This window comes from Lagenorhynchus albirostris, chromosome 9 (genome assembly GCF_949774975.1).
Source record: "Lagenorhynchus albirostris chromosome 9, mLagAlb1.1, whole genome shotgun sequence".
In the NCBI taxonomy this organism is placed as follows: domain Eukaryota; kingdom Metazoa; phylum Chordata; class Mammalia; order Artiodactyla; family Delphinidae; genus Lagenorhynchus; species Lagenorhynchus albirostris.
In genome coordinates this window covers 88,680,750-88,694,090 of record NC_083103.1, presented here as the reverse complement: position 1 = coordinate 88,694,090, position 13,341 = coordinate 88,680,750, and the positions used below count along the sequence as shown (strand labels likewise).

Here is a 13,341-nt window from a genome sequence, read left to right as displayed (position 1 = left end):
TAAAATTCTGGCCCAAAGTTTTATTTTCTTTAATTAATGTGTAACGTGAAGGCAGTATGGGTCTAGATAATCTCCAGTCCAGTTCTACCTGTAGCTAGGCAGAAAATGAATTGGCAAAAATAAGTCTGGCTATTGTAAATAGTGCTGCAATAAACATTGTGGCACACAACTCTTTTTGAATTATGGTTTTCTCAGGGTATATGTCCAGTAGTGGGATTGCTGGGTCATATGATAGCAACCTAATGGATCAAGAGATGAATGGATAAAGAAGATGTGGCACATATATACAATGGAATATTACTCAGCCATAAAAAGAAACGAAACTGAGTTATTTCTGGCGAGGTAGATGGACATAGAGTCTGTCATACAGAGTGAAGTAAGTCAGAAAGAGAAAAACAAATACCGTATGCTAACACATATATAAGGAATCTAAAAAAAAAAAAGGTTCTGATGAACCTAGAGGCAGGACAGGAATAAAGACACAGATGTAGAGAATGGACTTGAGGACACGGGGAGGGGGAAGGATAAGCTGGGACGAAGTGAGAGAGTGGCATGGATATATATACACTACCAAATGTAAAATAGATAGCTAGTGGGAAGCAGCTGCATAGCACAGGGAGATCAGCTTGGTGCTTTGCAACCACCTAGAGGGGTGGGATAGGGAGGGTGGGAGGGAGATGCAAGAGGGAGGGGATATGGGGATATATATACGTATGCATATAGCTGATTCACTGTATTATACAGCAGAAACTAAAACAACATTGTAAAAAAATTATACTCCAATAAATATGTTAAAAAAATATTTAAAAAAATAAGTCTGTACTACTCTATTTCTCCTTCGCCCTAGCCTTCAGACATTAGGACTAAGGAAGAAGAAGTCTAGAACTATCTTTAAGGAAAACCCCAACCCCACAGGCCCTTCTAACCAGGACAGGGGGTACACAATGATGTGAATCAGTGGGTAACTTTGGTTTTGCTTAAGGATCCAATTTTTTCTTCAGATATTAGCTACTCTACAAAGTATTTGGAATGGAGAAAAATTTTAGGGTTTATTATATTCGTTTTTAACCTATATTTTACCTTTTCTGTTTTTTCCAGGGTTTCAATGTCCACTTTGTTCATGAAGTTGGTTTCCGTACTAATGTAGTAATCACCCTTGTACTGCACATAGTTGACATTGGTGTTGTCAGTAATTGCTGAAATCAAACCCCAGAGTTATTTAAACACCACAGCTTTCTCAAGGGAGAAAGCAGTTTAAACATCCTCTCATATCAAAAAAATATATATTTCAATATTCATATTTATATAGCTTGACATATATCATAATAATTTAAAGAATCATCACTATCCCCTGCAAATTCTGAGCATATTAAAGGCTGCTTACCAGGCGGTTCAAATTTTGACAGGAAACGTTCAAAAATATTCTTGCATGGATCGGGGAGAGCCAATGTGCCAAATTCTGAGATCACAATTCGATCATGAACACTGTTGGCCTTATATGTATCACTCTGTAGAAACTTGCTCCTGTATGTCACTGTGCCCTTCTCCACCTTGAACTGGTGAAGTAAAGCCATTCCATCAAACCAGTGATTGTACCTTTAAACAGGAGCAAAAATAGAAAAATAAATATTAGGAAGATAAACATGGGGTCAAAATGAGAGATTTCAAATACAGAAATAAGGAAATGGGATGGCTTCCCAGCAGAACCTGCTCAGTCAAAGAACTTAAAATTAAGGGTTGAGAGCTTTTGAGTATATCCTGGAGTACAACAATGAAAGAGCAACTTACATTCTCTTGACCCTTACCCCTTCTCAAAGAGCTCACACATCAGAGGGCTAAAGAAAAACCCTAAGCTGGTGATGCCTAAGATAATTCTGTCTTTAACCTATAGCCAAGATATCATCATATGGAATGCTTGACATTTCTCAAATTAAAATGGATTCCAAAACTTTTAGAGATAGTTATCTTCATATCTTATACATATTACATTTTCTATTTATTTAAAATTTTTTCAAATTTATCAGAACTATGCTAAAGTAAGCAAGTAAGATGACTACCCATGACTACCCTTACTGGATAATCATTTTCGTCCATATAATTACACTATAGAAATGATGTATCTAAATGATGGAACATCAAAACTGTAAGGAAAAGTTTGTGCTTTGCTTTTAAAAGGGTTTAATATTATTTAGTCTTTTCTCTCTTATGCTTGACAGATTGAATGCTTAATGTCTTCAGCATGAATAACAACTAAAAGGCTTGGTCTTCTCTTAAAGGCTTGTCTTAAAAGGCTACGGTCTTGAAAGCAGGGATTCAAAGAGCTATTTGTACACCCATCTTACAGCAGCATTATTTACAGTAACCAAAAGGTGGAAACAACCCAAGCGTCCATCAGCTGAAAAATGGGATAAACAAAATTTAACATACAACGGAATATTATACAGCCTTAAAAAGGAAAGAAATTCTGTCACATGCTATAACATGGATAAACCTTAAGGACACCATCTAAATGAAATAAGCCAGTCACAAAAGACAAATACTATATGATAGCACTTACATGAGATATCTAAAGTAGTCAAATTCACAGAAACAGAAAGTAGAATGGTGGTTACCAGGGGCTCAGGGGAGGGGGAAATGGAGAGCTATTGTTTAATGGGTATAGAGTTTCAGTTTATCAAGATGAAAAAGTTCTGAAGATCTGTTTCACAACACTAACCTGTACATTTAAATATGGTTGAGTTGTGTTTTTTACCACAATTTTTTTTAACTGCAGGAAATAAAGGTGTTTTTTTTTAAGGCCCTCTTTATGCAGTGATTTGAGATGACATCTTTATAATTTTATCATTTTTGATATGAGAGGATGTTTAATCTGCCTTCTCCCTCAATTTTATTGAGTTTATAAACTCAATTTCCATAAGTTCTTGGGTCCATTTCTGGGCTTTTTATTCTGTATCACTTGTCTATTTGTCCATTCATGCATCAATATCACAATGTTTTAATTATAGAGTCTTTATAGTATATTTTAACATCTGACAGGGCTAGTCCCCACCCCTCGCTGAGAATTTTCTTTTTTAGTGTTTTCTTGACTATTCTTGCATATTTATTTTTCCACATGAACTTTAGTATTCATTTGTCTAACTTCCTTTAAAAACTGGAATTTTTATTAAGATTGTATTAAATTTAAAAATTAACTTAGGGAGAACTGACATGTTTGTGATGTTGAATCATCCAGCCTATTCAAGAACAGAGGATCTTTCTAGTTAATTGTGTCTTTTAGGAGTGTTTGAAAGTTTGCACATTTCTTGTTAAACTCATTTCTGAGCATTTACTCTTCTTTGTTGCTATTTTAAATGAGGTTTTTTCCTACCATTATGCCCCCTAACTGGTTATTATTTGTGTATATGAAAGCTAGTGATTTCAGTATGTTAATTTTACATCCTGTTACCTCACCTTTTATTTGTTTGTGTTATTCTGTCATTAATTCTCTGCGGCTTTCCAGGTTTACTTTATTAATCCGTGTGCCTCTAATTAATTTCTTTAGTCTAATTGTATTGGCTACATCTGGTTAAATAGAAGTGAAGATAGTAGCCATTCTTTCCTTGTTTCTGCTTTAGAAAAAAACTTGTAATGTTCCCCAATTAATATTACTGGTTTTAGGACTAAAATGAAAATATATTAATTTATACCTGTGTGTAGATATATACGTGTATATATATGTATACATGTATATATATACACACACATATACTCACATATATAAATATATGTATATATAAAATACATATATAAATAGGTATGTATGTGTATATATATATATGTACAAAATCGTGTTAAGAAAGTATCCCTCAAGTCCTACTATCTTGAGTATTTTTATGAGGAATGGATGTTGAATTTTGACAAACATTTTATTAGCATTTATGGAGAAGATTATGATTATGACTATGATTATGATTATTTTTCTTGAGATCTATTAATATGGTATATGACAGTAATGGATTTCCAAATAATGAACCTATCTTGCATTCTTGGAATTAATCCTACTGAATTACAGTGAATTATATGTTTAATGTATTGTTGGATTCTGTTTGCTAAGAAAATATTTATTAGTATTATATTAGTAGTATATATTTTGTACTTTTTTATGGATATTCATAAATAATATGAATAATTGTCTTCTTTTTTGTAACAATTTTATCATGTATAGATATCAATATTATACTTGCTTCATAAAAAGAAGTGGGAAACTTCCCTTCATTTTCAATCCTTTAAAATAATATATAGAGCACTGAAACTATCTGATATTTGAAGGTTTGGTAGAATTTCCCTGTGAAATAATCTGGGCCTACTGCTTTTTTTAAGAAGCAGTTTCACAATAAGTTTCTTGTTTTCTTCAACAGAAATTGGTCTGTTTAAACTTTCTACCTCTATCAATTTTGGTAATCTGTATTTCCTCAGGGAATTATCCATTTCCTTGAGCTTTTCAAATGTATTTGCATAAAGGCCAACAAAATCTTCTATAATTTTTTATCTATTTCAATGGCTTCTTTTTCATTGTCATTTCTCTCTTTTCTTCTTTTCTTTTCTATTTTTCTTTTTTTTTTTTGGCCACACCATGCAGCTTGTGGGATCTTGGTTCCCTGACCAGGCATCGAACCCATGTCCCCTGCAATGGAAGTGCAGAGTCCTAACCACTGGACCGCCAGGGAATTCCTTCATTGTCATTGCTTTCTCCCTTTTTCCTTGATAACGTTAGCTAGTGGTTTCTCACTCTATTTTGGTAATTTTTATCAAAAAACATTAAAAACAAAATAGTTTCAATAATTATTGTTATTCTGGTCTAAATCCCAATAAAATCATGATACGTAGAGCCAAACACAATACTCTGTGTATAAACTCAGACATTCAGATTCCTCATTTAAGATATTTCATATTCTTTTCTTTCTTTCTTGTTTTTATTTGTTACCACCTCAAATTGCTGACTTGCACTGAGCTGTCAAGCAAAACCCCTAATTTTTAACACATTCTGCTGTTAAACCAATCTCTTCCATCTTCATTCTTGTAATAACTGGTTTTCTTTTTTTTTTTTTTTTTTTTTTTTTTTGCGGTACGCGGGCCTCTCACTGCTGTGGCCTCTCCCGTTGCAGAGCACAGGCTCCGGACGTGCAGGCTCAGCGGCCATGACTCATGAGCCCAGCTGCTCCGCGGCATGTGGGATCTTCCCGGACCGGGGCACGAACCCGTGTCCCCTGCATCGGCAGGCGGACTCTCAACCACTGCGCCACCAGGGAAGCCCATAACTGGTTTTCTTGATTCATATTTACCTTTAATAAATTTTAACTTGTTAGATTCCACCTCACAAGATCCTTCTAGACTACCCTGTCATTCTATGCATTCATTTATTCAAATCAACCAACATTTTTTGAGTCCCTACTATCTGCCAGGCATTGTCCAAGCCCAGCAATTACAGGCATGTAAATAACTGTAATACAAAATGATTACTGCAACAATGGAGAAGTGTTAAAAAACGTTATCTATGCACAGGAGCAACAGGATGGAAGGATGAGGTTATCAGGGAAAGATCAAGAGGAAAGAAGACATTTGGCTGGTCCTTTAAGGATGTTCGCCAACTGGAGAAGAGTAGAAGGGTATCCTAGTGAGAGGTAATAATAAAAAAAAAAAAAGGCAGAGCCTGAAGGCATATGGTATCTTGGAGGAATAGATAGTAAACAAATTAGTGTGTAGACAAGAGCTGTCAGTGGCGGGCGATGATGATGGACAAACAGGTCAGCACAAGACCTACCAGCACTTAAATTTAAGGCTTAAACTTCAACAGGAAAGCATGAAGTTTTGGAACAGGAAAGTGAAACTGTGAGACTCGTATCTTAAGAAGGTCACTCTGGACACAGAGTAGAATATGGGACAGAAAGAGGAGCATTCAGGCAATAATACAAGTGAGAAAAGATAAGAGACTAAACTGAAGCAGTACAGTTAGAAAGGAACAAATAGCAGAAATAAGTCAGAGATGACTGACAGGAGGTAGGCAGTGACAAAAAGAGAGAGTCCAAAAAGTCACACCTGAATGGATGGTGATGCTTTAACCGAGACAGAGAATACATGAAGAGCAAGCATTGGGGAAAAGCAAACAGTTCAGTTTTGAACAAGAGTCTGAGCCGTTTGCAAACCATCAGGGTAGAGATGTTCCACAGCCAGTTGGGAAAATACAGGTCTAGAGCACAAGAGATGGGTGTGGGGTGGGAGAGAGATATTTGAGAGTATCTCTGTGTGACAGACATAACCATAGGTGCAAACGGGATAATAACACCATCTACTGAACACTTACTACATGCCAGGTACTGTGCTAGGCACTTCACCACATCTTTTCATACATACATACATATATATATATATATATATATATATATATATAGTGTGTGTGTGTGTGTCTGTGTGTATATAGAGTTGACCCTTGAACAACATGACTTTGAACTGCGTGGGTCCACTTATACACAGATTTTTTCAGTAGTAAATACTGTGGTACTACATGATCTGCAGTTGGTTGATGCAGAACCACAGATGTGAAGCAACCATGGGTATAAAGGCCTGACTATAAGTTATACACAGTTTTCCCACTATGCAGCGGGCTGGCGCCCCTAACCCCCATGTTGTTCAAGGGTCAAATATATAAATATTTATCCCCCTCTTCACATTGATTAGAGATGTGGAACTACTATTACCATATTACAGATGTGGAAACCACAGTTCAGAGCAACAACAAGCCCAGGGTCACAGGACAGGTAAGTGGCAGAACAAGGATCTCAACCCAGGGCTGACTCCAAAACCTGGGATCTACAACACCCACAAAAGTAAGGTGAACCATAAGAAGTTATTTGGCAAGAAAGGGAGTGGAGAGAGAGGGCACTGAGGGAAAGAAGAGAATGAAAATGCACTGAGTGCCCATCCGTGTCAGCCACTGAATGATGCTCTTTGTATGCATTATCTCCTTTAATCATCATATCCAGTCATTAAAATCGATTTTATTAGCCCCATTTTTCATGTGGAAAACCTTGCTCAAGATCACAGTGCTGACAAGTGGTGAAAATGAAATCTGAACCCACCCCATCTTACTCTAAAGAATGTATCTCTACTATAGCAAAGAAAGCATACAATGAGAGAAAAGGAGGGAATGCTCAAGTCAGAGGCTGGGGTATATCAACATCAAAGGGGCAGTGAAGTGAGCAGCAAAAAAAATTATTTTAGAACATGCAATCAGAGAGACAGAAGAAGAATCAAGAGAAAGTGTTATGTGGGAATCCAGGACCAGAGAATGTTAGGACGGGTGGTCAAAAAGGTCAAATGCTATAGAAAAGTCAGGCTGAGGACTGGAAAACCCATTTCATTTACATTTAAGAGGCTTTGGTGACCTTTTTGAGAACTGATAGCATGCACGGTGGGGTGAAAAGTCAGATGGCAGTGAACTGAGAAGACCTCAGGAAGGAGGAAAACAGAAATGGTGAGAGGAGGAGAGAGGGTATTTGCTGGAGAGGAAGGTGGGAAGGAATGAGGGTTTTTTAGGATGAGAGGACATTTGCAGGCTGAGATGAGGGGTTAGTGAAGCAGAAACAGATACAAGGGGAGGAGCATGAATGAGGAGGGAAGAGGGCCACTTCCCCTGATGATGATGAGAGGCAGGAATAGGTACCTCTGTGGGGAGACGGGGAGGTGGGGAAGACGGCAGCTGAAGGAGCTCAAATCCAATTGCCCCTCTATCCATTACAAAGTAGGCAGGTCTATCTGTTGAGAGTGAAAGGGACAGGGAGAGTGACGCAGGCTTCAGGAAAGGGACCCTGTGGGAAGCTGGAAAGAGCTAAAGATTTCCTGGCAGCACCAAGGACTCAGCTGGGGCTGGAAATCGTAATTTTGTAATTGAATCAACCCGCAAGGTTCTGTGTTTCCTCTAGAAGTGCTCAGCAGGCCTGGGCCCTGAGTGGAGGAAACCAGAAATAAGCTAATGTAGGACCAGAACTGGTCAGAGGAGAGGCAGAGATCGCGAAGGCAAAGGAAGTGAGGATGGTGATGAGAGTGTATTTGAAGGGATTGATCGTGGAATCTGTACCTGCGAGAAGAAACTAAATGAAAGCTGATAAACTGAGAAGATGGAGAAGAGTAAGGAGAAGAGAACTTGATGCGATTGAAAATAAGTTTCATGGGAATGGAGGAGTGTGGAAATTGGGGCTTTGAGCACCGAGTGGAGTTTCAGAGTTCAGGATTTCAGGGGTAGGGCAATTCTGTGGAATAAGATGCAGGATGTGGCCTCAGTACGTGCCCTTAGTGAAGTGGCACAGAGGGGGACAATCATTGCAGTGGGGATGGTCAAGGAATTACAAGGCTGGAGTATCTTCATCATGGATCCTGAAGTCATTCCAGAAGAGTGGTAGATGGTTAAATCCTGAGGATATTTACTACTGTGCCCAGAGTCATGTGATTTTAAAAACTGATAAGCATGCCTTCAATGCAATCATTGATAAAAGTTTTTAATTAAAGAAAGGTCTTTGTCATGTCACTACTATGTCTGCATGTTGATCTTTTGAGTGGCATCTAACAAAGAGATCAGAGATTCACAACCATGTGGGGCTATTCTTGTCCACAGGTTAAGAGTCACATTGACTTCAGGTCTCTACCTCTCCCTTTAAATCTAATTTGGGATCTCAAAGATAGCAGAGTAGAGGGACATGGATTCACCCCTTCTTGCAAGAGCACTGGAATCACAACGGCTGAGCAACCATCGATGGAAAAACACTGGAACCTACAGAAAGGATACCCTACATCCAAAGACAAAGTAGAGGCCACAGTGAGATGGTAGGAGGGGTGCAATCGCAATAGAATCAAATCCCATACCCACTGGATGGGCAACCCACAGACTGAAAAGCAATTATACCACAGACGTTCTCCCACTGAGTGAAGGTTCTGAGCCCTGCGTTGGGCTTCCCAGCCTGGGGGTCCAGCAATAGGAGGAGGAGTCCACAGAAAGACCAGCTTTGAAGGCCAGCGGGATTTGATTGCAGGACTTCCACAGGAATGGGGGAAATAGAAACTCCACTCTTGGAGGGCACACACAAAGTCTTCTGCTCACCAGGACCCAGGGGAAAAAGCAGTGACCCCATAAGAGACTGGGCCAGACTACCTACTAGTATTGGAGGGTCTCTTGCAGAGGCAGGGGACAGCTGTGGCTCACTGTGGGGACAAAGACACTGGCAGCAGCAGTTCTGGGAAGTACTCATTGGTGTGAACCCTCCTGGAGGCCGCCATTAGCCAAGAGAATTCAGCACCACCAGACCAGCTTTGCAACAAATGCTAAAGGAACTCCTCTAGTCGGGGCAGAGACCAGAAACTTAAAATAACCTTGTACACATATAGACTGCTATATCAAAACCTCATGGGAACAGCAAGCCCCAAAACTACAATAGATAGACACACACAAAAGAAAAAGCAACCCAAACACAACACTAAAGATGGTCATCAAACCACAAAAGAAGAGAACAAAAGAGGAAGAGAAGAAAAAGACTTACAAAACAAACCTAAAACAATTAAGAAAATGGCAATAGGAACATACATATCAATAATTACCTTAAATGTAAATGAATTAAGGGGCTTCCCTGGTGACACAGTGGTTAAGAATCCACCTGCCAATGAAGGGGATGTGGGTTCAAGCCCTGGTCTGGGAAGATCCCACATGCCGCAGAGCAACTAATCCCATGCACCACAACTACTGAGCCTGCGCTCTACAGCCCACGAGCCACAACTACTGAGTCTGTGCACCACAACTACTGAAGCCCGTTCGCTCTAGGGCCTGTGTGCCACAACTACTGAGCCCATGTGCTGCAACTACTGAAGCCCGCAAGGCCACAGCCCATGCTCCGCAACAAGAGAAGCCACTGCAATGAGAAGCCCGCGCACCACAAAAAGAGTAGCCCTCACTCACCGCAAACAGAGAAAGCCCACACACAACAACGAAGACCCAACACAGCCAAAACTAAATAAAATTTTTTTAAATGTAAATGAATTAAATGCTCCAACCAATCCTGCAGTACTAAGAGGGAAGTTTATAGCAATACAATCTTACCTCAAGAAACAAGAAAAATCCCAGATAAACAACCTAAACTTACATCTAAAGGAACTAGAGAAAGAAGAACAAACAAAACCTAAGTTCGTAGAAGGAAAGAAATCATAAAGATCAGAGCAGAAGTAAATTAAATAAAAATGAAGAGAACAATAGCAAAGATCAATGAAATTAAAAGCTGGTACTTTGAAAAGATGAACAAAATTGATAAACCTTTAGCCAGACTCATCAAGAAAAAAGCGAGGGGACTCAAATCAATAAAATTAGAAATGGAAAAGGAAAAGTTAACAACTGACACCACAGAAATACAAAGGATCATAAGAAACTACTACAAACAACTGTATACCAATAAATGGACAACCTGGAAGAAATTGACAAATTCTTAGAAAGGTACATTATCCCAAGACTGAACCAGGAAGAAACAGAAAATATGAACAGGCCAATTACAAGCACTGAAGTTGAAATTGTGATTTAAAAACTCCCAACAAACAAAAGTCGAGGCCTGATGGCTTCAGAAGTTCTACCAAACATTTAGAGAAGAGCTAACACCTATCTTTCTGAAACTCTTCCAAAAAATTTCAGAGGAAGGAGAGCTCCCAAACTCATTCTATGAGTCTACCATCACCCTGATACCAAAACCAGACAAAGATACCACAAAACAGACAAAGATATCACTGATGAACATAAGACGCAAAAATCCTCAACAAAATACTAGCAAACAGAATCCAACAACACATTAAAAGGATCATACACCATGATCAAGTGGGATTTATCCCAAGGATGCAAGGATTTTTCAGTATACACAAATCAGTCAATATGATACTCCACATCAACAAACTGAAGAATAAAAACCATATGATCATTTCAATAGATTCAGAAAAAGCTTTTGACAAAATTCAGCACCCATTTATGATAAAAACTCTTCACAAAGTGGGCACAGAGGGAACATATCTCAACATAATAATGGCCATATACGAAAAACCTACAGCTAACATCATACTCAATGGTGAAAAGCTGAAGGCATTTCCTCTAATATCAGGAACAAGACAATGATGTCCACTCTCGCCACTTTTATTCAACATAGTTTTGGAAGTGCTAGCCACGGCAATCAGAGAAGAAAAAGAAATAAAAGGAATCCAAATTGCAAAAGAAGAAGTTAAACTGTCACTGTTTGCAGATGACATGATACTATACATAGAAAATCCTAAAGATGTCACCAGAAAAATACTAGAGCTCATCAATGAATTTGGTAAAGTTGCAGATTATAAAATTAATACACAGAAATCTCTTGCATTTCTATACACTAATAACAAAAGACCAGAAAGAGAAATTAAGGAAACAATCCCATTTACCATTGCATCAAAAAGAATAAAATACCTAGATATAAGTCTACCTAAGGAGGCAAAAGACCTGTACTCTGAAAACTATAAGATGCTGATGAAAGAAATCAAAGATGACACAAACAGATGGAAAGATATACCATGTTCTTGGATTAGAAGAATCAATACTGTGAAAATGACTATACTACTCAAGGCAATCTACAGATTCAATGCAATCCCTATCAAATTACCAATAGCATTTTTCACAGAACTAGAACAAAAAATCTTAAAATTTGTATGGAGACACAAAACACCCGGAATAGCCAAAGCAATCTTGAGAAAGAAAAATGGAGCTGGAGAAATCAGGCTTCCTGGCTTCAGACTATACTGCAAAGCTATAGTCATCAAAACAGTACAGTACTGGCACAAAAATAGAAATATAGATCAATGGAACAGGATAGAAAGCCCAGAAATAAATCCACTCACCTATGGTCAATTAATCTACAACAAAGGAGGCAAGACTATACAATGCTGGAAAGACAGTCTCTTCAACAAATGGTGCTGGGAAAACTGGACAGCTATATGTAAAAAAATGAAATTAGAACATTCTTTAACACCATACACAAAAATAAGCTCAAAATGGATTAAAGACCCAAATGCGAGACCGGACACTATAAAACTCTTAGAGGAAAACACAGGCAGAACACTCTCTGACATAAATCACAACAATATTTTTTTTCGATCCATCTCCCAGAGTAATAGAAATAAAAACAAAAATAAACAAATAGGACCTAATTAAACTCAAACGTTTTTGCACAGCAAAGGAAACCATAAACAAAACAAAAGGACAACCCACGGATTGGGAGAAAATATTTGCAAATGATGTGCTCAACAAGGGATTAGTCTCCAAAATTTACAAACAGCTCATGCAGCTTATATCATCAAAACAAATAACACAGTCAAAAAATGTGCAGAAGACCTAAATAGACTTTTCTCCAAAGAAGACATATAGATGGCCAAAAGGCACATGAAAAGATGTTCAACATCACTAATTATTAGAGAAATGCAAATAAAAACTACACTGAGATATCACCTCACACCAGTCAAAATGGCTATCATCAAAAAGACTACAAACAAGGCTTCCCTGGTGGCATAGTGGTTGAGAGTCCGCCTGCCGATGCAGGGGACACGGGTTCGTGCCCTGGTCCGGGAAGATCCCAACATGCCGCGGAGCGGCTGGGCCCCGTGAGCCATGGCCGCTGAGCCTGCGCGTCTGGAGCCTGTGCTCCGCAGCGGGAGAGGCTGCAGCGGTGGGAGGCCCACATACCGCAAAAAAAAAAAAAAAAAACGACTACAAACAATAAATGCTGGAGAGGATATAGAGAAAAGGGAAACCTCCTACACTGTTGGTGGGAATATAAATTGGTACAGCCACTATGGAGAACAGTATGGAGGCTCCTTAAAAAACTAAAAATAGAGCTACCATTTGATCTTGCAATACCACTCCTGGGCATATATCTGGAGAAAAACATGGTCTAAAAGGATACATGCACTCCAATGTTCATTGCAGCACTGTTTACAATAGCCAAGATATGGAGGCAACCTAAATGTCCATCGACAGAGGAATGGATAGAGAAGAGGTGGTACATACATACAATGGGATATTATTCATCCATTAAAAAGAATGAAATAACGCCATTTGCAGCAACGTGGACAGACCTAGAGATTGTCATACTGAGTGAAGTAAGTCAGACAGAGAAAGAGAAACATTGTATGATATCACTTATAATGCGGAATCTAAAAACAAATGAACTTTTTGAGAAAACAGAAAGAGACTCACAGACTTAGAGAACGAACTTATAGTTACCAGGGGGGAAGGGTGGGCAAGAGGGGCAGTTAGGGAGT

The 13,341-nt window shown here is 38.6% G+C and overlaps 1 protein-coding gene across 2 annotated transcripts in view; it reads right to left on the bottom strand.

The window, feature by feature from the left end:
- Positions 1 to 13,341, bottom strand: part of BCO2 (beta-carotene oxygenase 2) — a 42,956-nt gene that overhangs the window by 22,496 nt on the left and 7,119 nt on the right. For both annotated transcript variants that reach the window (XM_060160393.1, XM_060160394.1), the window contains exons 3-4: positions 1,385 to 1,596; positions 1,081 to 1,196 (exon numbers count right to left, since the gene is read on the bottom strand). In XM_060160393.1, the coding sequence (XP_060016376.1) occupies positions 1,081 to 1,196; positions 1,385 to 1,596 (328 nt within the window). The remainder of the gene's footprint in view (positions 1 to 1,080; positions 1,197 to 1,384; positions 1,597 to 13,341) is intronic.